The 23,302-nt window shown below is 46.5% G+C and overlaps 1 protein-coding gene across 2 annotated transcripts in view; it reads right to left on the bottom strand.

Annotated features, from left to right (window-relative positions):
- The window catches only part of Tgfbr2 (transforming growth factor beta receptor 2), an 89,183-nt gene that overhangs the window by 39,635 nt on the left and 26,246 nt on the right, over positions 1 to 23,302 (bottom strand). For both annotated transcript variants that reach the window (XM_021634659.2, XM_021634660.2), the window contains 2 exons: positions 7,468 to 7,636; positions 5,028 to 5,218 (listed from right to left, as the gene is read on the bottom strand). In XM_021634659.2, coding sequence (XP_021490334.1) covers positions 5,028 to 5,218; positions 7,468 to 7,636 — 360 coding nt within the window. The remainder of the gene's footprint in view (positions 1 to 5,027; positions 5,219 to 7,467; positions 7,637 to 23,302) is intronic.

Here is a 23,302-nt window from a genome sequence, read left to right as displayed (position 1 = left end):
GCAATTTCCAGAGAGACAGAACTAACTAATACTTGCAAAACTGGGAGAAAGGAGAATTGTCACGTACTGCTGCTGCTGGATATGTAAATTGGTACCATGAAAAGCAGCATGGTGGCCATCATCAAACCAGAACTAGAACTTCCGTGTGTTCTGTCAGTCCTGAGGTAGCGAAAGCCAGTATGCCTCCAGATATTATGCTGATCTTTTGTGCAACATTATAGACAATAGCCACAGTACACAAACAGCCTGAGTAAGTGAATGTGCACATTCCCCTGCTGTGAAATGCTGTCCTCTGAGAGCCACAGCCTATATTCACAGGGAGGCTGTGATCACCTAAGAGGTCCTCAGGACGGAGCCTGTTGATGTCCCTCATAGAAGGAGGAAGTGGGATGGTCACTGGACCCTTGGGTAAAGTTGCAGCCACACCTTTCTGGACTTCTTCTAGTCCAGCTGCGTGGAGTCCCAGTCTTGGAAAGCGCTGAAGTATATGCCATATATAAAGTATGGAAGTGGTAGGGGGATCCATTTTTGCATCTCTGGGGAAGTTGTCATCCATGACAGGGAGAGATTGTTTTAGCTTATGCTTTTGTTCTGGGGGGTGGGGGGCAGTCATCCATGATCCTATAAATTTCTCCTCACCTAGTAAGACTGATAAACTCACTGCTTTGCCAAGTTCGACTTTAGTAGAATCATACTTTGCTCTGTAGTTGATGCCTTTTCCTCCCATCAAGAAAAGTTATGCGACAACATGCAAACACACACACACACACATGCACGGTGAAACATTATTCGGTCATTAAAAATGAAATTCTTCCATTTGCAGCAGTGTGACAATGCTAAAAATATGGAAAGTGAAGTAAGTCTGACAAAGAAGGACAAATACTGTGCATCCTTCTACCTGGAAACTAAAAAGTTAAGTTCTTAGTAGAAGAAAATAGAACAGTGACCCTAGAGTTTGGGAAGGGTGTGGCAAGAGACCAGCTAAATGGTACAGGGGTGCAGTGCGGTGGCAAGAAAAGTATCTAATGTTCCATAGCACAGTACAGGCACTAGGTTGATACAAACTAACTGAATATTTCAAAATAGTAACTAAATAGGGCTTTGCACATTTCCACACGATGCAGTGAGAAATGTTTGAGGAAAGTGACATCCCATTGTACTGAGGACAGTTACCCATGTGCTGACATGTTACATTATAACCCAGATGTCACATTTTATCTGAAGCATCCCATTGTTCCCCAAATATATACAATTGTATTAAAATATTTAATGGCTCGGCTGGGGAGCCTGATGAGTGCATAAACTGCTTGGTGTGCAAGGATGAGGACCTGAGTTGGGGTCTACACAGAAGCTAGGTAGGGTAGGATGCATCTATAACCCAGCACTAGGGCTGCAGGATCAAGAGGACCCCCCAGACTTGCTGGCCAGCCAGCCTAGCTGCACAGTGAGCCACAGTATCAGGGACCGTGTCTCAAAGTGAAAGTGGAAGGGATAGAGAATGACAGCAGGCACGAGCCTCTGCCCTCCACATGCACACACAGTGCCTATCCCTGCATACAACACATGGCACCCATGCATGCATCACATACGACACACATACCACATAAACATACATTTTCTAGAAAACACTAATGACACCCCCTTCCACCCCTCACCCCCACAAGTGCTGTCAGTTTCCCTGAGGCCTGTGATTATGCAGATGCTGGGCTAGCCCATTCCAAAGCACACTCCTTACCAGGGAGGTGCCGGTAAGGCAGGAGTGTTCGTTGGCATTTTCTAGAAAAGCTACACCCGTGTTGCTGGTCAGAAGGAAGAACAGACTAGTAGATCAGAGCTCGCTGACGGTTGGGTTAGAAAGCTACAGGTGCAGACTGAGGATTATCTCGGGTGACCTTTATCCCCTTTAATCGATGTTTGTCACCAACCTCAGGATCTGACCTAACATCCTTTGAGATCAAGTGGAACCTGTGGAATTTGTTAAGTGACTTTCAGACTATCAGACAGCATCCTGTAATTGGCTGGCCAGCCTGCCCCCCCCACAATGTATTTATTAAATATCTCAATTTATGTTCAGGGCCCAGCCCACTATGGGCAATGCCACCTGTGATGGTCCTGGGTGTATAAAAAGTCAGGCTGAGCACACTTGGAGAACGAGACCATCAGAAGCATTTTCTCATGGCTTCTGCTTCAGTTCCTGCCCTTAGGTTCCTGCTCTGAGTCTCGGCCCTGACTTCCCTCAGTGATGAATTAATGATGGGAAATGTAAGCCAGGTGAACCGTCTTCTCCCGCTTTCGGTTATGGTCCTTGTCACTGAGAGCTAACTAGGACAGCTGGCCTCTGTGGCAGCTGCTGGGGACTCTGGAGTCCTGGCAGTGACACAGAGAGGCCACCACAGCGCTCCTCCAGAAGCATAGAGTGGCCAGGCCAACAGAAGGCCATGCAGCCCAGAGCAGCTTTCTGTGGAAATAAAGAAGCAGGCAGGACTAGCTCAGAGCGTGATTACTCTAGTCCTGATATGCAAAGCACTGCAAGCCCTTCCACTCTTATTTAGCAGCTTCCTGCTGTGATCCTGAGTCAAAACAGGAACAGCACGCCTAATTTGTAATATTATCCGGCAATGTAAGGGCTGTGGTTAGCTTTGATTAGAAATCCTAGAGTCAGCATGCTCCCTTTGACTGGGTATGTGGGGAGAAAAGAGACTGGAAGAGGCACAGATTAAAACAAAGCAAGCCTTTCCAGTGTGTGGTACCCAGGCATCTGGATGCTCTGTTCCAGGGGCCTGGCCAGAACTCAGCCGCAGAACCCAGATGGCAGAACAAACCTGAAGCCAGACAACAATTCTAGCATCAAGGAAGCAGAGGCAAGAGGATCCCTGGGGCTTCGTGTCCTGCCTGACTTCCTTGGTGAGGTGGCTTAGTAGATAAAGTGTTTGCCACACAAGCATAAATATCAGTTCAGATCACTAATACACTTGTAAAAGCTGGGTAGGCTTTGGTGCCTACCTGTAATCCTGGCACTTGGGAGGTAGAGCAAGGGGATCAGGAGTTCAAGGTCATCCTCTGTAGACAGTGAGTTCAAAACCAGCCTGGGATACATAAGATTTAATCTAGATAGGAAGGAAGGAAGGAAGGAAGGAAGGAAGGAAGGAAGGAAGGAAAGAATGAAGGAAGAGAGGGACGGGAAGGAAGGAACTAATGAATTCAAACAAGGGACAAGTAGAACAGTGAGCACCTTTGAGTCCTAGCAGCTCAGGTGGAGATTGGCAGGTACCCAGAAGGGGTATGGAGAGATGTCTCATCAGGCTGGGTGGCATGTGCCATACCCCAAGCATGAGGATCAGACTCTGGATCACAAGAACCCATGGGAAAGCCAGCTAATGTGGCAACCCTCTTGTAAGCCCAGGTCTTTAGAAGCAGAGAATGGAATCCGCCAAGGACGATGGCCAGCCAGACGAGCCCAACGGTGAATTCTGAGCTCAGGGAGAGTGTGCCTCAATGTGCAAGGTAGAGAGTGATAGAGAAAGACAAGAAGCGTCAACTGTGGGCCTCCACAAGCGTGTGCATGCACACATATACAGATGTGCATACACACATGCGCACAGATAACACATGTACACATGCAAAACACCAAAAATGGAATGGATAAGTGTCTTGCCAAGTTGGCATGCCAGCTCCTGATCACAGATTGACGGCATTTTCCTTTCCTACACCGTGAACTGCACTTCAGTCCTGGCACCCACCATGCCTTGCCTGAAATGTTGCTGTCACCTGGCCATGATGTCACCCGCTCTTCTCATTTGCATTCTGAATTTAGATGAGTACGGGATAGGTTCTCAGGCCTTCCGTCTAAAGAGATCTTCAGAGAAAGGGAAGGGAGACATGCTCAGGACAACTACGAAAAGAGGGTAGTTTCAGCCTGGCATTTCCTCTGCCTTTGCTGCTTTCTCCTCCTCCTTCTCCTTGGCCAGTGCAGGATGCACTGAAGCATTGCACAAAGCCTGGTTCCGTGTGTATGTGTGTGTGTGGGGGGAGATAGAGTAAGTAAAGACACCATCTTTTGAACATGTCCAGGCATACCTAGCCTTTTGACATGCTGTCATCTAGAGTCCACATTGGAGAACCACAGGATCAGCCACACACAAAATAAAATAATAAACAAATCCCAAAACACATCTTACAGAGTAAGTTTTAAGTAAGTTTATGAGATTGCCCTGGTCTGGATTCGTAGCTCTCCGGGTATGTATGTGGCCTGCAGGCTGACTGGATGAGAAGGTCTCTCTGTGATCCTTCTTCTGCAGGATCCAGCAGGCAGACAGGAAAAAAATGACCTGCCAATCTCTCTGTCTGTCCATGTGTTTGTCCATCCATCCATCCATCCATCCATCCATCCATCCATACATACATACATACATCTAGAGGCTGGGGCATCTGGAGCCATAACATCATGTCCTCAGACATTGAGTGCACTCAACAACCATTCTTTAAAGGATTTGTGTCAAGGCCATGGCTACTGATTTTAATTGGAAGTCACAAAACAAAGGAAGGGAAAAAAAGATCTTAAAAAGCAAGAATATGAGTCCCAATAGGAACTCAGTGTCAAAGTGAAATATTTACTCAGTATCTCAGTAAAATATTTGTCTGCATTCATTATTTACTCATAATGACCAGCCAACCCAGCCAAATCATGCCCCAATAAGAAAGCCTGCTTCAAAAAGCAAGATGAGTAGCTGCTGAGGAATAAGATCCAAGGCTGGCTTCTGGCCATCACATACAGGAGCACACACACACACATATATACTGTGCACACACATACATATCTATGAACACAAAGAAAAAAATTAAAGTTTAAATAATACTAATAACTTGCATTTCTAACAAATCCCCAGTTGCTGCTGCTGCCCTGAGAATGAACCCGAGGAACCATTGCTCTGGGGGAAAGAAACTACTTGTGAAGGCCAGGTACCAAGACAGGCTCTAGAAGCATGTCCTCACAGCATGGAGGACGGCAGCTGGTGATGACTGCTCACCTTCGACAAAGATGATGTGGTCATTGCACTCTTCCATGTTGCAGGCGCACATGAAGAACGTCTCACCCGCCCTTTTCTTTTCCTTCATGATACACTTGGGAGAAGTAGCGTCTTCCAGGGTAAACCCGTGATAAGTGAGTGAGGGGTCATGGCAAACTGTCTCCAGTGTAATGTTCTCATCATTCTTCCTCCTGGGATGCAGAGGTTCGTTGAGGACAAGAGCGAGAGACAGAGAGGGGAGAGTGGATGAGCAGTCTTTGAATAGAACAATCAAGTCTGCGTTTTCCTCAGGAAGTAGTTTCCACAAACACACTCACTTCTTGTTTTCCAGCACCTGTAAACTGCCCCATCCTCTCCTTCTCTGACTTTGCCCAGCTACCTTACACTTTTGCTCACCTCAGAGCCCGCTTATGATTGTAAACAAGGCGGTTCTTCTTGGGAGATCTGTAGGCATAAGGTTATTGTGTGATTCAAATGCTGATTTCTGTATTCTCCATATCTGGTTGCAAGCCTTGTTCTGAGAATCTCCTGTGTTAATGTTGTATAAACACTGCTCCCCAATTGTCCACTAAGATGCCAATAGAGCAGCTTGCAGCCAGTTGCTGAGCAGGGGAGAGAATAGGGCTAGACTTCCTACCAGCTAGGAGAGAAGTTGTTAGAGGAGAAAGGAGGGGAATTAGCTAGGAGGGTCAGCCATGGGCAGATGTTTAGGAGGAATGAGGAGAGAGACTTCATCACAGAACACTACAAAGGGCAAGTATCGATGAGTTGTACACTGGGAAGAAGCCAAATTAGTTTAGAGGGTTAAGAATAGAGTTAAAACTGCTCAGTTCTTGTGCTGTGAAGCTTGTTAACATAATAGAATCTCAATTATTTGTGTGATAGCTGGGTTAAGAGAAAAACTAAAAAAACCAAACAGCTTTATAAAAATAACTTTAACAGGGATTGCTTCCTGAAGTGTCAAGCATCAGTGTTACTGGAGTTCTTAGGGGGGAAAGGTATGGAAAAGCTGATTCCTGGGGACCGAAGTCATTTTAAATCTACCACTCCTCGGGCACTAGAGGCTTACATTGTGCCTCTAGCTCATGTGGCAAAGCTGGTGTCTTTGCCCAACCAGAGAGTTCTTTAGAGGCTACCTAGGGACTAGTAGATCTTTTTCCTTTTATCTTTCGTGTGTGCATATGCATATATGTATACCTGTGCACATGTGCATGTGGAGGCCAGAGGTCAACCACAAGTGCTGTTCTTCAGGAGACACCCCCCTTGATTACTGAGGTTTCTCACTGGCCTGGAACCTGCCATTTCAGCCTGGCTGGCTGGCCAGCAAGCTCCAGGCACCCTCTTGTCTCTGCTTCCAGAGTGCTGGAATTGCAAGAGCATGGCACCACACCTGGCTGTTTCTGGGGGTCAAATTTAGGTCCTCACACTGGTACAGTAAGCGCTTTACTGACTAAAGCCATTTCTAAAGTCCATGATCCGTTTTTCCTGCTTGGTGGACACAAGTCACTCTTTGTGTGTGTAGGGGCGGGGGCACATTTCATGCCAACAGCTGGTTCCAACTACAAAATGGGAAGAAAGATCTGAAATAGAGAAATGTAAGTTCCTGAATTTCAGAAAGGGTTAAGGGAGAAAACAAATAATTAAAGCAGCAGAGAGAATGGCAGGGTATTCCTCCATTCCAGAACAGAAAAACAGGAATAGTTTACGATATCGAAAATGGATTATCTCTTTGCCGTCCATATGTTTGGAGACTAACTTGGCCTGGAGATCAGAGGATAAACAGCATGGCATATATTTGGGGAACTGCCCAGGTGATTGGCCCTACACTAAACGTCATATTTGCTTACATCCTACTCTATTTTTACTTTATGTGTACCTGTGGGGGCCGCACGTGTACCCTGTGCGTGCATGGTGCTGGAGGAGGTCAGGAGAGGCCATCACATCCCTTAGAGCTGGAGTTTGAGAGGTAGGAGTCGCCATGTGGGAGCTGAAAAATGAACTAAACTACCTGGGGTTAAACATGTGAGCGTGCGGGGTGCTGGGGGAGGGGAGGGCATCGCACATCAGACCATAGTAAAAGACACGCTGGCAATCAGATTTAATAACTGATGGAGGGAAGACATGAGCATCAGTATCTGCATTTGGGGATACACAGTGACTCCTAACTCACGACTTAGAAAGATGGAGAAGAAAGTGTCAGGGTTTGAATGTAAAATGTGCCCAACAGGCCCAGGTGTATGAACGCTTGACCTCCATCTGGTGCAGTCTCTGCTCGATAAATGCTAACACCATGTGACAGTCAGCTGTGTCTTCTCCCCGAACAATGGGCTGTATCCCCCTGGAACTGTTACCCACAGCAAACTTTCTTCCCGAAGCTGCTTTGGCCAGGTGTTTTGTGACAGCATTGTGTGAGGTCATACAAAAAGCAAAACCCCCTTACCACACGGCCACGCAGACTTCATGCGGCTTCTCACAGATGGCCGTGATGCTGCAGTTGCTCATGCAGGACTTCTGGTTGTCACAAGTGGACGATCGCACGTCACAAAACTTGCACAGCTGTGGAAGCTTGACTGCACCGCTGTTGTCATTGGTCATCACGTCGCTGTTAACTGAGGAGAGACAGAGCGAGCACAGGGTTAGCCCACTTCCTACACCTGAGTTCGATCCCAGGATCCCGTGCCAGGAACAGAAAAGCCATTCCTGAAATCTGTCTTCTGACCTCCACACAAATGGCCTGGCATGTGAGTGCACCCTCTGTGATAGGTAAATAAAGGGAACAATATGGAGAAAGACAATAAAACAAACCCCGTCTTATAGAGTAGAATCCCCAGATGCACTCAAGAAGTAAACTCCATTGCATGGTAGCAGGGGCAGAGATGCATAGTGGCTCCTGGGCTTTGTCCATGATGGGTATAAAGCATGTTTTCCACACAAACCTTATCAATCAATAAACAAACAGACTGGCCCACTGCCCTGGGTGTTCCAAGTTCTCCTGAAGAAATTTTGGTTTACCGGAGCTGGGTATGTAGCTCAGTTCCTAGAGTATTTGTCCATCTATCATGAAGCTGCAAGTTCCATTCTTAGCATTGTGTAAGCTGGGAATGGTGGTGCCCCAAGCCCTCAGATGAGGGTCAAGAGTTCAAGGTTTTCCTCAGCTATACAGTGACTCTAAAACCAGTCCAGGATACATGAGACTCTGTGTAAATAAATAAGCAAGCAAGCAAACGAACGAATGAATAAACAGACAGACAAACAGAAAGATAGATAGATAGATAGATAGATAGATAGATAGATAGATAGATAGATAGATAGATAGATAAAATCATGCCAGAGCAAGGGGAACAAATTACAGGTGGGCACATAAGATGGGCACAAAAAAGAGTCATCACCCAAGTGGGCAGAAAAGTCTCCACCAAGGTGAAACACAAAGGTGCTAGAAATAGACACTAAGGGTTGAACGGATGTGTTCCAAGGGAGGCTGCCCCAGCCTCCAGTGTGAGGACTGAGAGGTGAGGAAGCTGGGGTGACTGCAGTGAAGTGGGGATGTGGTCAGAGAGGTGGTAGACATGGGTGCAGTCAATGTTGGCCTAGAAGCAGTGGAGGAGGGGCAGAAGGCAGTGTGCAAAGGTACCGGCAGTTCCTTCAGGTGGAGGCTAAGAACAAGTTGCCCATATGTGCCTCCTCCCCGTTCCGCGCCCCCAGACTTGGCCCACACCATCCTATGTTCCACCACTGCCTTCTGATTCTCCTCTACTGGCTCTACATGGAAAACTGATTACACCCCGAGGTCCCAATAGTGGCCTCCCTCTCTCTGCCCACATCCCCCGACAAAGAGCAGGCCTCCAGCTACCTGAAACACTGTATCTCCAGTGTGTACAAGAGCACCTACCATAGAGAAGACATCTGTGAGAGTTCCTTCTCTCAGTGCTGTGACCAAATGCCTGGCAAGCAGCAGCTTCGAGAAGGAAGGGTTCATTTTGGCTCACAGTTTGAGGGCACAGTCCACCCATGAGGAAGGCATGGTAGCAGGACTGGGAGGAGCAAGCCTGAGCTTCTGTGTGCCCAGGCAAACAGAGAGGACTTAACTTATATCTGTTGCACTAAGATTAGACACTTGGGTTACGAGTAGCTGTGGGGTGGATGCTGGCCCTGAGGCAACTGGGAGGAACTTCTCCAAGAGATCCTCTGTGAGGGCTGCGACAGGCCCGGGTACCCTCCTTGTCTTAGTGTATTCCTGCCCAGAGGGTACCAGCTTCCGTGCCTCCCACTGCCACTCCCCCTGGTGTGACTTTTAGATTTCTGTCCTCAACATTTCACCCTGTGACCTTCTTTGTTGCTTGGGCACAGCACCTGCTTCCTGGGTCTCTAAAAATACAAGCTTATATATTTAAGATCTGCTTTCTTGTGGTGACAGTAAACATAGAAGAAGAAAAAAGCAAGCCCATTCATCCCCTTCAGGACTCTGGTTCATTTCAGGAAGTATATTTTTAGGTAAGAAACTATTTTGAAATCCTCAGCCTCTTCCAGACTGTTCTCTGCTTAGCTAAAAATACAGTCATCAATGGGCTCTGGACCTTGTTTAAATTTGGTACCAACACAACAATGGATATACTTTTTCCTACAGTCATTATGTTTGGATCCATTTGTGAAACAATTCATTTGATCCCTTAGATTTTCCTGCAAGATAATAAAATAAAGAAATATGAGACTGTATTTTCTATAGTCAGGGTTATTTTTCTTGGGTGTGTTCTGAACAAACATTATTTGCTGGTTAGAAAGCTAAGATGGTCTTCTGAACAGATAATCAAATTTTGGGGAGATGGAATTTAGCCTTTTAATATCTTAACCTAGAACAGTGATTACCAGATTTTAAGATTGTGGACAGGACAGTATCAGCACTTGAACAGTTGAAGAAATAGCAAAGCCTGGGTAGCTTTCAGATGTCCTGATTGCATGATTCTGAACGTGGCCTGGGCCTTGGGCTTCTCCCTCCCCCTCCTCCTCCTCCTCCTCCTCCTCCTCCTCCTCCTCCTCCTCCTCCTCCTCCTCTTCTTCTTCTCCTCGTCTTCCTCCTCCTCTTCTTTGTCTTTGTCTTCTTCTTCCTCTTACTTCTCCTTCTTCTCCTTGTCTTCCTCCTCTTTTGTCTTTGTCTTCTTCTTCCTCTTACTTCTCCTTCTTCTCCTCTTCTTCCTCCTCCTCCTCTTTGTCCTTCTTCTTCAAGCTTTATTTTATTTCTGTGGAAGTGTGATGGTCGAATGAGAACGGTCCCATAGGCTCATATATTTGAATACTTGTCCCCTTGTTGATGAAACTTCTGGGGAAAGATTAGGAGGATCGGTTTGGCTTTGGAAGAAATGTGTGGTGAGATTTGAGGTTTAAAAAGAAAACTAGCATCATTCCCAGTGTGGCTTTCTCTGCCTCCTACTTGCGGCTCAAGATCTGAACTCTCGCCTATTCCTGCCGCCATGTCTTTGTTCTGCCATTATGGACTCCGACCCTCTAAAACCATAAGCCAGATTAAGCACTTTCTTTAATAAATTGTTGTAGTCACAGCAATAGAAAGTCTCTGTGCTCATAAGGGTGTGGGTATGTTTGGGAGTCAGTGGGAGTTGGAGCCCCTCTGGAGATGGAGTTATAGGTGGTTGGGAGATTCTAGGTATGAGTTCTGGAAACTGAACTATAGTCTCTTAACCACAGAGCCTCTCTCCAGCCCCAGGCCTCAGGATGTTTGGAAGCTACACAGATGATTCTGGTGTACAGTGGAGAGACTAAGATTCCTGAGCTAGAATTAATTGGAGGAAAAGAGGCATATCAACGGAAATCAAGGGGCTGAGCATGTGACTCAGCTGCTAGTATGCTCAAAATCTTATTTCCCCCAGCACCACATAAACTCAATAAATTGGTCCATGCCTATGATTCCAGTACCCTGTAGGTGGAGGCAGGAGGATTATCCTTGGTTACACAGGGAGACCAAGGTCAGCATGGGCTCCATGAGATTCTGTCTCAAAGTGAAACAAAAGCAAAACGTACAGTTATAGAATCTGTGTGGTGCTGACAGAAACAGTCCTTTGAAGAGGTCCTGCCAAGATAGCCTCAGCTCATGTGCATCTCCTTTCCCAGGCTGGCCTGTTCTTGTCTAGCAAAAGCTTAGAAGCAAGAGAGGAGTGACACAAGTCAGGAGTGACAAGGCAGCAACAACAAAGGCCAGGGTGAGATAGATGACAGCAGCAGCTACAGCAGCCACTCAGCGGACATGCTGACAAGGCTAAGTGTCTAGGTCTGGTGCTGGAAAACACGCCAAACAGGGAAGAAAGAGAAGGAGCCATTAAAAAAAAATACAGAAGAGAAAGGAAAGAAAAACAAGGAAGGGAGAGAGAGAGAAGGAAGTGGAGGGGAGGGGAAAGAAGGAAAGGGAGGGGCTGGGAGGGAAGGGGAGGGAAACCAGGACAGCAACTCACACAGCTCTTGATGCTACCTGCAGTGGTCTGAGCTGACCAGGGCCTAGGCATGCATAGATGCAGCAAGCAAGCTGCCTTCTGAGCAGGCCCAAGAGAATCTTTCCATTGAAATTTGGGGGAATGGAAAACAGCACCCCTTACCTCACATTTGGAAGCACAGGCATTTGGAAGAACAGGGAAGTAGATAAGGGGAATGTATGCTTGCTCCATGCCAGCTGGGGGCACGTTGTGTTTTTTTGTATTATTTTATTTTTTCTACCATTACAGCAAAGCAAAAGCTACCATTGTTAAAGTTAAGCCAGGATATTTTCTTTCCTCCTCCTCCTCCTCTTCCTCCTCCTCCTGTTCATTCTCCTCCTCTTTCTTCTCCTTCTTCCCTATTTCCTTGGCTTCCTTTTTTAAATCTTACAGGAGGCATATTCTCTACCATTCACCCTGACCTGGAAACCTCTGACAGAGAACACTGCCCACGAGCAATTCCATCAACTCCTGGAAGTCTGTAAAGCATCACTGTTTTCTTTAGGCCAATATTCTCTTCCCTCTATGTGACAGCAGCCCTCTGGTCCTTTGTGAAACTGTATGGCAAGATGGGTACTTTCAGACTACAATGCTAATGATCATCTGTGTTGGCCTCCTGCCATTCTGATAAAGGCTTCATGAACTCACTCTGGGAAAGGGAACAGAGAAACACCAGCTTTTGTCCAGCTCATGGTTTCAAGAGGCTCATGGATGCCCTGGCAGCCTGTAAGCAACAGGTGAAGAACCCCACGCCTCCCTCTGTGTCAAGAGTCATTGAAGACCTAGTGAGCTCATGAGGATGGGTGTAGGGTCAGTAGTCCTACATAAGCCCATCCCAGTCCACGGGGAGAAACTGGTCCAGCCACGCCCTTCAGTGCCAAGCAGTGATTCCTTATGTTTAATCTGTGATGCTTCTGAGGCCAAAGGGATGGCAGTGCAGGCAAATGCATCCAGAAAAACAAAATATAATTCTAAACACACCCAAGCAACTTCACCTGGCCTGGGGAGAGAGCTTAGTCAGCACATTGCTTGCCTTGTAAGCAGGAGGTCCTGACTTCAGTCCCCAGACCCCATGTAAAAACACAAAACAAAATAACTGGGCATATGGCATACAGCTGTCCTTCTATTGCTGGGGAGGCAGCGACAGGCAGAATCCTGGGGCTCCCTGGCCGGCCAGCCCAGCCTAATTGGTGAGCTCTAGACAGATGAGAGACCTCACGTCAAAACTAACGTGAGGTGTGTGTGTGTGTGTGTGTGTGTCTGTGTGTGCCTGCAGATGCCCAGGTGCCCCGTACATACACATTTTAAAAAAGCCAACACTACCAAGACAACCTAACTTATTCTTTAATAACCAAAATTCAAAATACTTTCCAATCTGACAGCTGAATTACCCTCCGTGTGGCTGGTTAAACAGCCTAATACTAAGGCAGCGCATTTTAATTGCTACAGATCCTCTGTTAGCAGCTGGCCATCCTTAGGGAATTTTCTCCCCTTGGCAGGCAAATTAATTATTCAAAATGTTCTCTAAAGAGAAGTTCCAGTAAGAGGCTCTCTCACCTAGAAAGCCTCACACCGGCCTGTGAGCAGGGACAGCCGTCACAGCATATGACAGGCTCCCGGGGCCCAGCATATTTCACTTCTCTTCCACGAGCCCTTGAGTAAGAGCAAAACCTTCACCCCAGGTCACATTTATCTCACATTTTCCCCAAACTCACTGCCGGAGGCTCTAAGTTCTGACTGCAGAGGAAGGCATTAATGCCAAGAACAGTGCTGTCGTCTGAGGGTCTGTGGGAGCAGCCTTAGGGGTCAGATTTTGTGACTGGGACTAGGCCTTCCTGGCCCCTGTCTTTGAAATGGTGTCTACCAGCGGAAGGTTAGGAAATCAGAGTTTCACCAAGAATGCTTAGCTTCCTGCCAGAAGCGTGTCCGTGTAACTCTGAACTCAGTTCTCCTTGCTGTTTGTTATTATTGCGTGTGTGAGATGAGAACCAGCATGCTCTCGCACAGGCAAGGGATGACTTTGCAGAACTGTTTTTCTCTTTTAGTTTCACGTGGGTCCCAGGGATCGAACTAGGATCTTCAGGCTTGTGCGAGGAGGACTTACATCCGATAAGCCACTTCACCAGCCCTATTCATTCCTACAGCTCTGAGTTCATGCGCCCCTCTACTATGGGCCAAGTTTGGGGAGAACCTGATAGCTCATTTACTCCACAGACGCCTGTGGTGTCTGGCTTGGTACTGTGTATTTTATAGTGCCGTTGCCACTACTGCAGTTAAAGGTGAAGCAACTCAAAGAATAACCCACAGCAAAGAAGTGAATAGAACCCACTATGCCTGGAAGCTCTGCTTGTCAAATATTAATATGCATGCAACGCCCTCAGGGGAAATACTGAATCTGCAGGTGTAGGGAGCGCACTGGCTCACAAAGACGTGGGGGCTGGTGTGTCAGGCTGAAGTGGGGTAGACTGAAGTATGGAAACCAGACAGGAACTCATGCTGAAGCTTCTGGGCAGAGTCTTCCCCCAGGAAACCCCAGGGCTCGGTCTTCTAGTGCACAGCTGGCTCACATGATCAATGGCAGCCTCCGTTAGTTAAAACCAATTGACTACAGCTGCCAGTCACACGGGCAAAATACCTGCATGCCAGGGCCAAAACTGAGGCTTCCTGGAGAAGCTAGCTGGGGCTAGGGAGACTACACAGCTCAGACCTGAATTTAATCCCCAAACCCCATGATTTAAAAAAAGCAAAAAAGAAGAAGAAGAAAGAAAGAAGCTGGAGATGGCAGTGCAGGGGGGAGGTGGAGGAAGGTGCATTTCTGGAGTCCGCTCGCCAGTTAGCCTCGCTTACTGGGCCAGCTTGAAACTAGTGAAGGGACCCTATCTCAAAGAATAATTTTTTATTTAAAAAAGTGAATGTTTGTCATCCAAGGAACACCTGAGGTTGTCCTCTGGTACACACACGCGAGCACACACACACACACACACACACACACACACACACACCTGGATGCATGCACACACCTGAAGCATCCAGCCACACATTTCCAATGCATTCACCCAACTAGCAAGTCTGTCATTATTCTTGCCTGGGGTGGAGGTTCACTGCGCCCAGCAGGCAGACTGGCCATTTTCTCCCTTCTCTGGATTTTAGAGAGGGTAACATGGAAGACTAGTTTCCTTGCATTTCACAGGCCTGTGCCCTTTACAGTCCTTTCCTTCTGCTCTTCTCTTGAGCTTGGCCTCTTAAGCGATCACAGGCCCAGAGGCTGGCGTGCCATCTGGGCCCACGCTGAAAGACTTGCTCTCTGAATGGGTTTTAATTGCAGCTGGCATTTCAGAGTCAGACACCCAGGCTACCATCTGGCAGACAGCAATGCGGTTTGCTAGGCCGGCAGCTAACACCCACGGCTAGGAGACCAGGTGGGACCAGCCCACTGGTAGTCACATGGCCCCCCACCCAGAACAAAGAAGCAAGGCAGTGGGGATCAAAAGTTCCCACTCCTACCCAATATGGTAGACAGTTACTGCAGCTCATCCAAGAAATGCAAATATGCTTCCTAATTGAGATTTAGTTTGAAAAAAAAAATGTTTTGACTCCACTTCTATGTGTAATTAAAGCATATTCACATGGGAGGGTGGAGCGCATGTCTTCAGGTAGCTATGCCCTGTGGTCCCTGGGTATTGGCACTAGACAGCCATTACTTAGCATAGTGACAAACCATGGAAGCTGCGAGAAGGTAAGAGTGGCCAGAAGTGATTCCGTCACCTTCTAGTTGTTGTGTGGTTGTAGTACTTTACTAAAGGGCTGGGAGACAGTAATGCTCAGGCAGGAAGTGTTTGCTTTGCAAGGCATGAAGACCCAAGTTCAAGCCCCAAACCCATGTGTAAGGACAGAGCACAGTGGCACACACGTGTAATCCAGTGCTGGGAGGCAGAGACACGAAGATTCCTGAGACTTGCTGGCAGCTAGCATAGCCTACTAGGTGATGTCCAGGCCCACGAGAGACCTTGTCCGAAAAAGGGAGGTGGCGTTACTTCAGAATGCAATCCTCTGCTGCCAACATACATACACGAACATGTATGGGCATAAAAAATACTTTATTAACACATTATTCAAAACTGTCAAAGATGGCAGAGTTCATGCTCTGACTGACATCTATTTGATATGCCTTATGTTTCCTGCTTTGTAAATAAAACCATCTCAACAAATAGTGCAAGACTCGAGGGTCATTTGGAAAGCCAGGCCTACAGCAGCTGTTCCTCTTCCCTGTTGCTGCAAAAAAAAAAAAAAAAAAAAAAAAAATAAGCCTTTTGGAAGCAGTTTCTACTCTTGTCATCGGAGGATGACTTAAAGGCAGAGCTCCCGAACTACGGAGAGAAACACAAGCTACAGCAGGCACCAACCTCCCCTGCCTCATTCTGGCAAAGATCGTCCATGTCTGGCATGGTATGGCTCATGCTTGTAATCCCAATACTTGAGAGGTTGAGGCAGGAGGGTTGCCATGAATTTGAAGATAGCATGAGCTATATAGTAAAGTCCAGGCTAGCCTGGGCTATAGAGTGATATTCTATTTAAAAAAAAAAAAAAGTTTTTTTAAAGAAAGAAAGAAGAGAGAAGAAGAAAGGAAGCAGAGGAGAGGGAGGGGTGTGGAAAAATGGAAGGGAAGAGTATTGAAGGGAGGAAAGGAGAAAGAGGGATGGATAAAAGAAAAAGAGATAGGGAAAGAGAAAGAATAAACAAGAAGAAAAAGGGAGAGATGAAGAAAGAAAAGATGAGTGAGTCAGATCCCAAGGTGAGCTGAACAAGGTGTGGGACACAGACACTCAGAGTGGGCATAAGCCTGTACTCCTGAGAGTTTACCATATCTATGCAAAGAGCAAATGATAAATAAGCAAGCCACTTGTAGGCCACCTTCCTGTGGCTCCAGCCCAAACTCACCATGAGACAGGCTATCATAGAGGGGCTGCTGGAGAGGAGCAGTTGCCACTGCCTGTGTAACCAGGCTTATAGAACTGGTTCTCCTGAGGGATTTGGCTGGGAAGGGTTCAGCAACTTTCATTAATAGCTCATGAGCTAAATAGTAACTACAGCTCTTCAAGAAAAGCACAAAGACACAAATTTATATTCACTGAGCAAGTAAATTAAGGGATTAAGGAATAATTATCTGTATTTCTTAAAGATTAAACCAATGTGTACTTCAGGGGAAAACCTGGGTGTTGCTAGGTTTAAAAAAATATATTTGACAAGGACATTTTTAAAAGGCCATTTATAGAATCAAACAAACTAGCGGAATGCAAAGGTAACCATGTCCCAAACATCAAATAGCAAAATGAGTTTTATCTTGCTCCTTTCTTGCTTAGCAACTCCAAAACCTTCCCAGTACAGTTCCTTTGTCAATGGGAAAAGGAAGAGATTTAGATGTCCTAGGCACTTGAGGGGAATCTCTCTCTCTCTCTCTCCTTACCTCTGTCTGTCTCTCCCTTTCCCTGTCTCTCCCTCCCTTCTCCCCTCCCTCTCCCTCTCCTTTGGTGTCACATGTTCCCAAATCAAGATACCATAATAGGGGGAAAATACTAAATATTTAAAACAACTTTTAAGGTGGATGGTTCCTAAGATACAACATTCAATGCTGACCTTAGGATTGTGCACACACATACACACACTCACACACACACATTCGCGCACACACACACAAATTAAAACATAAACTGACTCAGCTGGGCATGGTGGTGCATGCCTTTCTTTAATCCTAGCACTCAGGAAAGCAGAGGCAATCTCAAAAAACCAAAAACCAAACGAAAACAAAAGCCAAACAAAAACCAACCAAACAAGCAGAAGAATGAAATGACTCTTACGAGTGGAGCTTTTACATAGCTGCTAGAAACTTGAACCCTGCCCTCTTCCTTGCCCACTGCAGGAGCACAGAGGCAGGCCTGTTTGCCACTCCATACAGCATTATCTCTGAGAAGAGAACTCACTCACTTAAGAAACCATGGTGGATGTTGCATGATGTTTTACATAGGCCCATGCTTATCTAGCTTTATTATACTGCCCAGGACCACTTGCCTAGGGATGATGCCACCCAAGGTAGACGGGCCCTCCAGCATCAATTAATATGGAGACAATCTCCTAGGAGCATGCCCATAGACCAATCTGCTCTAACTCACCCAGGCTTTCCTCTCAGATGATGGTTCTAGTGTGTGTCAAGCTGGCCAAGTTAACTAGGCTGTGGACAATTTCAGGTTCGGCCTTGGATTTCTGTGTGGCCATGGACAGCGTCCACTCAATCTATTTTCTGAGAAATGACAACGTACCTTACAGGGAGAAGATGGAGAAAAAAGACTAGAATGTGTGAAAATGTTCTAAGGCAGAAACAAGCAGGACCCAGCCCTCCCAGTAGACAAGTAGCCTATATAGCAGCCCCTCGTGAGGAAAATTATAGGAAAAGAATGGCTAGAGGGGTCTAGAGAGAGGGCTCAGTGATTAAGAGCACGTGTTGTTCTTGCAGAGGACCCAGGTTCGATTCCCAGTATCCACTAGATGGTTCACAAGCATTTGTAACTCCAGGGATCTGATGCCCTCTTCTGACCTCCAACGACCCCGGCAAGCCTAGGCCACAGTTACATACATGCAGCCAAAACATTCATGTGCACAAAAATTAATGCGTCGAAGTAATTAAAAATAGTGATAATTACTTTTCATAGATAATTTTCAAGATAAATTAAGAGCATGGTGAACTGCTCCTGTGTGTTAATGGAAGGTGGCAGTTTAAAGACCCTGACAAAATGTTTTTGGAAGTTTGAGTGGGCAGGCAGCGGTAGCATAGCGCGTTCTGTCACTGTTGTGCTATACGCATTCAACAGATAAAGTGGAATCGGTTGTTATTATAATTATTGTAAGTTATAAAGAGTCTTCCCAGGCTCCACAGGTAGGTGGAGGTCAGGGAATCTCTTTTAGTGAAGGAGAAACTGATAAGACACCCAGCAGCAACAGAGGCCCTTGCTGATATAGACGTTACAGGGGTAGGGTGTCTGAGCTTGGAGCGGTGGGGAGGGGTCTCTGAACTTAAAGGGGAGCAGTCTCTGAGTTTAGAAGGAAGGTGTCTCTGAGGTGAGCAGATTAGCAAAGGTTTTAGATAGAATATAAAGTCATAGTGTAAGAAACGAATTCCACAGTCCCACCCTGTCTTGGAGTTGCTACATGGTAGGAGTTTGAACCTCCTAGGGGAACCTAGTTCTACAAGAGGCTGCCTTTCTGTGCATTAATAAGTGTGCTGAAGGATCTTTAAAGAAGCCCTCTAGAACCAAAGCAACTGTTTTTGACCCATGCACAGGCTGTGATGTAGTTCAGTAGTAGAGCAAATCCCTCAGTCCTCCTGTCTGTCCGTCTGTCTGCCTGTCTGTCTTTCTTTTATTCTTTCTTTTCATTTTTTTTTTTTATAACCAGGTTGGACCTGACAACTGAAGAGCCATGGCCAACTGTGAGGTCTCCTTCTGACTTCTTGCTTGTCTATCAGGCAATGTGCCTGGAAACTTGCTGATTAGAGCACTGATAGGCAATACTGCACCTTAGGATTATGGGAGTCTGAAATATTAAAGTGAAGTTGCATTGTGTTCAGCTTTCTTTCTCTGAGAAAACAAAACTGACACATTTAGATTCACAGCCAATGAGAGAACTGGAAAAGAATCCAGGCAAAGCAGGTATCTAAGGAAGAGGTGCTTTTTGCATACAGATACACAGAAAGCAATTCTTTACTCGCTCCTCAAGCCATGTCCTTGCATAAAGGCTAACTGCATATTACTGCCTCCTGATTTGTTCTGGAGAGGAGTTTGGCAAGCTAGAAATGCAAGCAAGCTAAAGTAGAAAAGGCTCCAAACCAGACTTCAGGTACCTGGGCAATTAGCTACTCAACTCTCTGTATCTTTTCATGAACAAAACAGGCTAGTTTTCTGATAATCTTTAAGGGTCTATTCATTAAAAAACCAACAACAACAAAACTAAAAACAGTCTCAATCCAACTCCCAAGATCTGGGAAATCTAAGGGTTTCAGTACCAGCTAAGCAGAATAAGATATGATTTAGTCTCTAAGAAAAGGGATTTGGGCTGAAGAGACAGCTCGGTGGGTAAATTGTAACCATGCAAATATGAGGACCTGAATTCGACTACTAAAACCCATGTAAAAAGGGTGGTTGTGATCTCAATGATGGGGAAGCAGAGACAGGCAGGTCCCTAAGGCTTGCTGGCCAGCCAGCTACTGAATCAACAAGGAGAAGGAGGCAAGACAGCTCCACAGATAAAGCCATTTGCTCCCAGGCCTGACAACTAGAGTTCAGTTGCTGAGACTCATGTGGCAAAAGGAGAGAACCAACTCCCAAAGCCACTTTCTGCCCCTACCCACAAGAGCACACATGTAAACATACTAACTCATGCACATACATAGACAAAAAGAAGGGGTTGGAGATCACGGGGCACAAACAAGTCGTTATTCGTTGTCCTGTATGCTTTCTTTGTTCTCTCTCTCTCTCTCTCTCTCTCTCTCTCTCTCTCTCTCTCTCACACACACACACACACACACACACACACACCATCTTTTCAACTTCTACATCTCCACCCAAGGCTCACACACAAACTTGAATTGCTGCAGCGGAACAGGCTCTCGGGACTGAACTCTCAGTGTCATTTGGGTATCACGAGTTCAGAGGAAGGGAAATTCTGCCAAATGACAAAGAACCACTTTCCATACAGAGGCTGTAGGCATTTCCTCTGATTTTTCCCCCCTCAGGGCAGAGGAGGAAGCTGCAGTTCAGAGAAAGGCATTTACTCTAAGAATCTCAAATAACCCTCAGCCTTAGGAGTGTCCGTGTTTACTCGGTGCCTCTGGCCTCAGCTCGAAGGATGAGTAGTGACTCGGCCCAGGGAGAGCTGCCTATAAACATCTACTCATAATCAATGCGTTGATTATGTCTGGCGAGAGGCTGCAGAGCACTGAGGTCAGCTTTCTTGTTTCCCAGGGAGGGGTGTGGCTTACTAACTTGTTCAATTTGGCTTCGACAACCAGCATCACAAGGAAGGGGCTGGCCACTGCGGGGAAACAATGGGCACCCCGGCTCTGGCTCTACCACCTAATGAGGGTTCAATAGATTTTTAGTATTAAATTCCAGATTCTGTTTGTTTTTTTAACATTTATATATTGTGTGTGGATTTGCACGTCACAGTACTAATGCAGCTTCTAGGAACTGGTTTTCTTCTACCATGTAGACTCCGGGTGCAGGCCAGGCAGCAAGCACCTTCACTCACTGAGGCATCTTACCCATCCCATTTGCTTGGTTGGTTGGTTTTGCTTTGCTTTGCTTTGAGACAGGGGCTCATGTAGTCCAGGCTGGCCTTGAACACAGTACGTAGCAAGGATGATCTTGAACTTGCAATCCCTCTGTGTCTCCCTCCAGAGTGCTGGGTCACTGGCATGTGTACCACTCCGTGCAGTATTCTAGAGTTCTTGAGATAACCCTCAGAGTTATCTCTGTGTGCTAAGTCTGTATCCTACCTTCTGAGCTAAATCCCCAGCCCGTTCAACAAGTATCAGTGGAATCAAAAGTCAAAGCTGAGTGTGCAGCCCGTTCTTATAGAGCATGGATTCAAGCTGATCTCCAGGGCCAGAGATGCAGTCCACTCTCAGGAAATGAAAGTCCATTCTCAGTCCTTTGTGGGGCTCCGGCACGGTATTAAAACAATGGTCATTTCGAGCAGCCAAGCTCTGTTTGGCAGACTGGCCTCAGAAAACAGACTTCCAGCAGAGATCCACTTGGTTTCTGAGACAGCACCAGGCCCCTTGGAACCTCCCCCTTTGTGGTTTCCAAGCAGAGGACGTGAAAGGAGAAAAGAACTGAGTTTTGAACGTTGTTCAGACTTCAAAAAAAGACAACAACGGGCAGGAAATTTGAAATTAAATCTGAGACTCTGCCCTCAAATTGGGCGATTTTGCTTGTTTTCTCTCAGAGTGCTTAAATGAGAAAGAAAGTATGGGGCTGATGGCTGCCTTTCCTGGGTATTACTCATTGTCCTGACTCTCGAATGTGATTTGCAATCACAGCAGAAAGGTCTTTCTGAGGGAAGCAACTGCCACCTGCAGGAAGCTGCCCTCCATCAGGGGAAGTGAGCCCCTCACCCCCATCCCCCCAAAAAACCCCAACAACAATGATCCCACTGCAGCTGGTATTGTAGCTCGTTTGTGCTGTGTGAAATAAAGTACCTGAGGCCAGGTCATTTATTAAGAATAGATACTGGGACTAGGGAAATGGCTCAGTGGGCAAAGAGCCTGCTGTGCTGTGCAAACCAAGTGCAGATCTCCATAACACACAAGAAAGCCAGGGGCAGTGACCTGGAACTCTCATTCCTGGGGGCAAGGGGAGAGAGGAGAGGTATAGAAGAGCAGAGTCCTGCAAGTCACTGGAAGTCAGCCTAACCAGTATGTGAGCTCTGAGTCCAGTGAGAGACCCTGCTGCAAAAACTAAGGTGGAGAGCAATACAGAAAGGCACCCAAAGTCAGCCTCTGACCTCCACACATGAACAAACACCAAACACGCAAGCCTGCCAGCACACACACAGGTACACATACAAATAACTCTAAAAAAAAGTAAAAATAAGATTTAAACATTTATTCCTTGAATATATGAAGGTTGGAAAGTTCAAGATCAAGGTATTGGCAGGTTCAGTGTCCAGTGAGAGACTTTTATCCCACTTCCAAAGTGGTAGCATTCTGCATACCCTCTGGAAACTCTCTCATGGGCCTGAAGTTCACCTGTTCAGCTAAGCTGGCTAGACACTGGGCCCCAGAAATTCACTTGTCTCTGCCTCCTCAGTGCTAGGTTACATCATACCCTGTTTGTTTGTTTGATTGTTTTTCACGGGTTCTGAGGATTGTATTCAGGACCTTATGCTTACATGGCAAATGCTTTATTAACTGAGCTATTATATACACAGAGAGAGACACACACCACACACACACACACACACACACACACACACATACACACACACACACATACACACACACACTCACACGCTCTGTTTCAGACTGCTAAAGAAGCCCTTTTATGGAAGCTCTACTATCAACTTACCTTTGACCTCTTCACGTTGACCTACATTCAAATTACTCACTCACTAAGCCTACCTCACACTGGAGAGAGGGAAGGCTTCGGGCTGAAGATAGCATGCACTGGATAGGAATTGCCCTATGAACCCTAACCCAACCCTTTCATCTAGACCGGTCAAGTCACCTAGATCCTTCTTGTGAATCCACTGTAAAAAAGTAAAAAATAAAAAAATAAAGCATCGATATAGAGGAGCACTTTTGTTGTTGTTGTTTTGTTTTGAGACAGGGTTTCTCTGTGTAGCCTTTGCTGTCCTGGGAGTGCTTTGTAGACCAGGCTGGCCTCGAACTCACAGAGATCTGCCTGCCTCTACCTCCCAGAGTGCTGGGATTACTGGCGGCGCTACTGCACCTAGCTCTCTACCTTCACTTTTGAGACAAAGTCTCTCATGCCCTGTAGCCCACTGATTCAGGTCGACTCTGGCTCCAAGAACCCTCCTGTGTCTCCCTTCTCAAGGCTGGGGTTACAGACTCATGCTGCCATGCCCAGTTTTAAGCATGTGCATGCTGGGAAGCACAACCCAGGTCCCCAAGCTTGAGGATAAGGATGGAGCATTGCCCCAGGCTAGCCTTTATCCCCCCACCCCCGTCCCCCATCTCCTCCCCTCTAAATGACAGACACCCACAGCCAGCCTGTGGTCCATTAAATT

The sequence above is a fragment of the Meriones unguiculatus genome, chromosome 6, assembly GCF_030254825.1.
Source record: "Meriones unguiculatus strain TT.TT164.6M chromosome 6, Bangor_MerUng_6.1, whole genome shotgun sequence".
Taxonomy (NCBI): domain Eukaryota; kingdom Metazoa; phylum Chordata; class Mammalia; order Rodentia; family Muridae; genus Meriones; species Meriones unguiculatus.
Note: the sequence above shows the minus strand (reverse complement) of the source record. Positions and strands in the feature narration are given on the sequence as shown.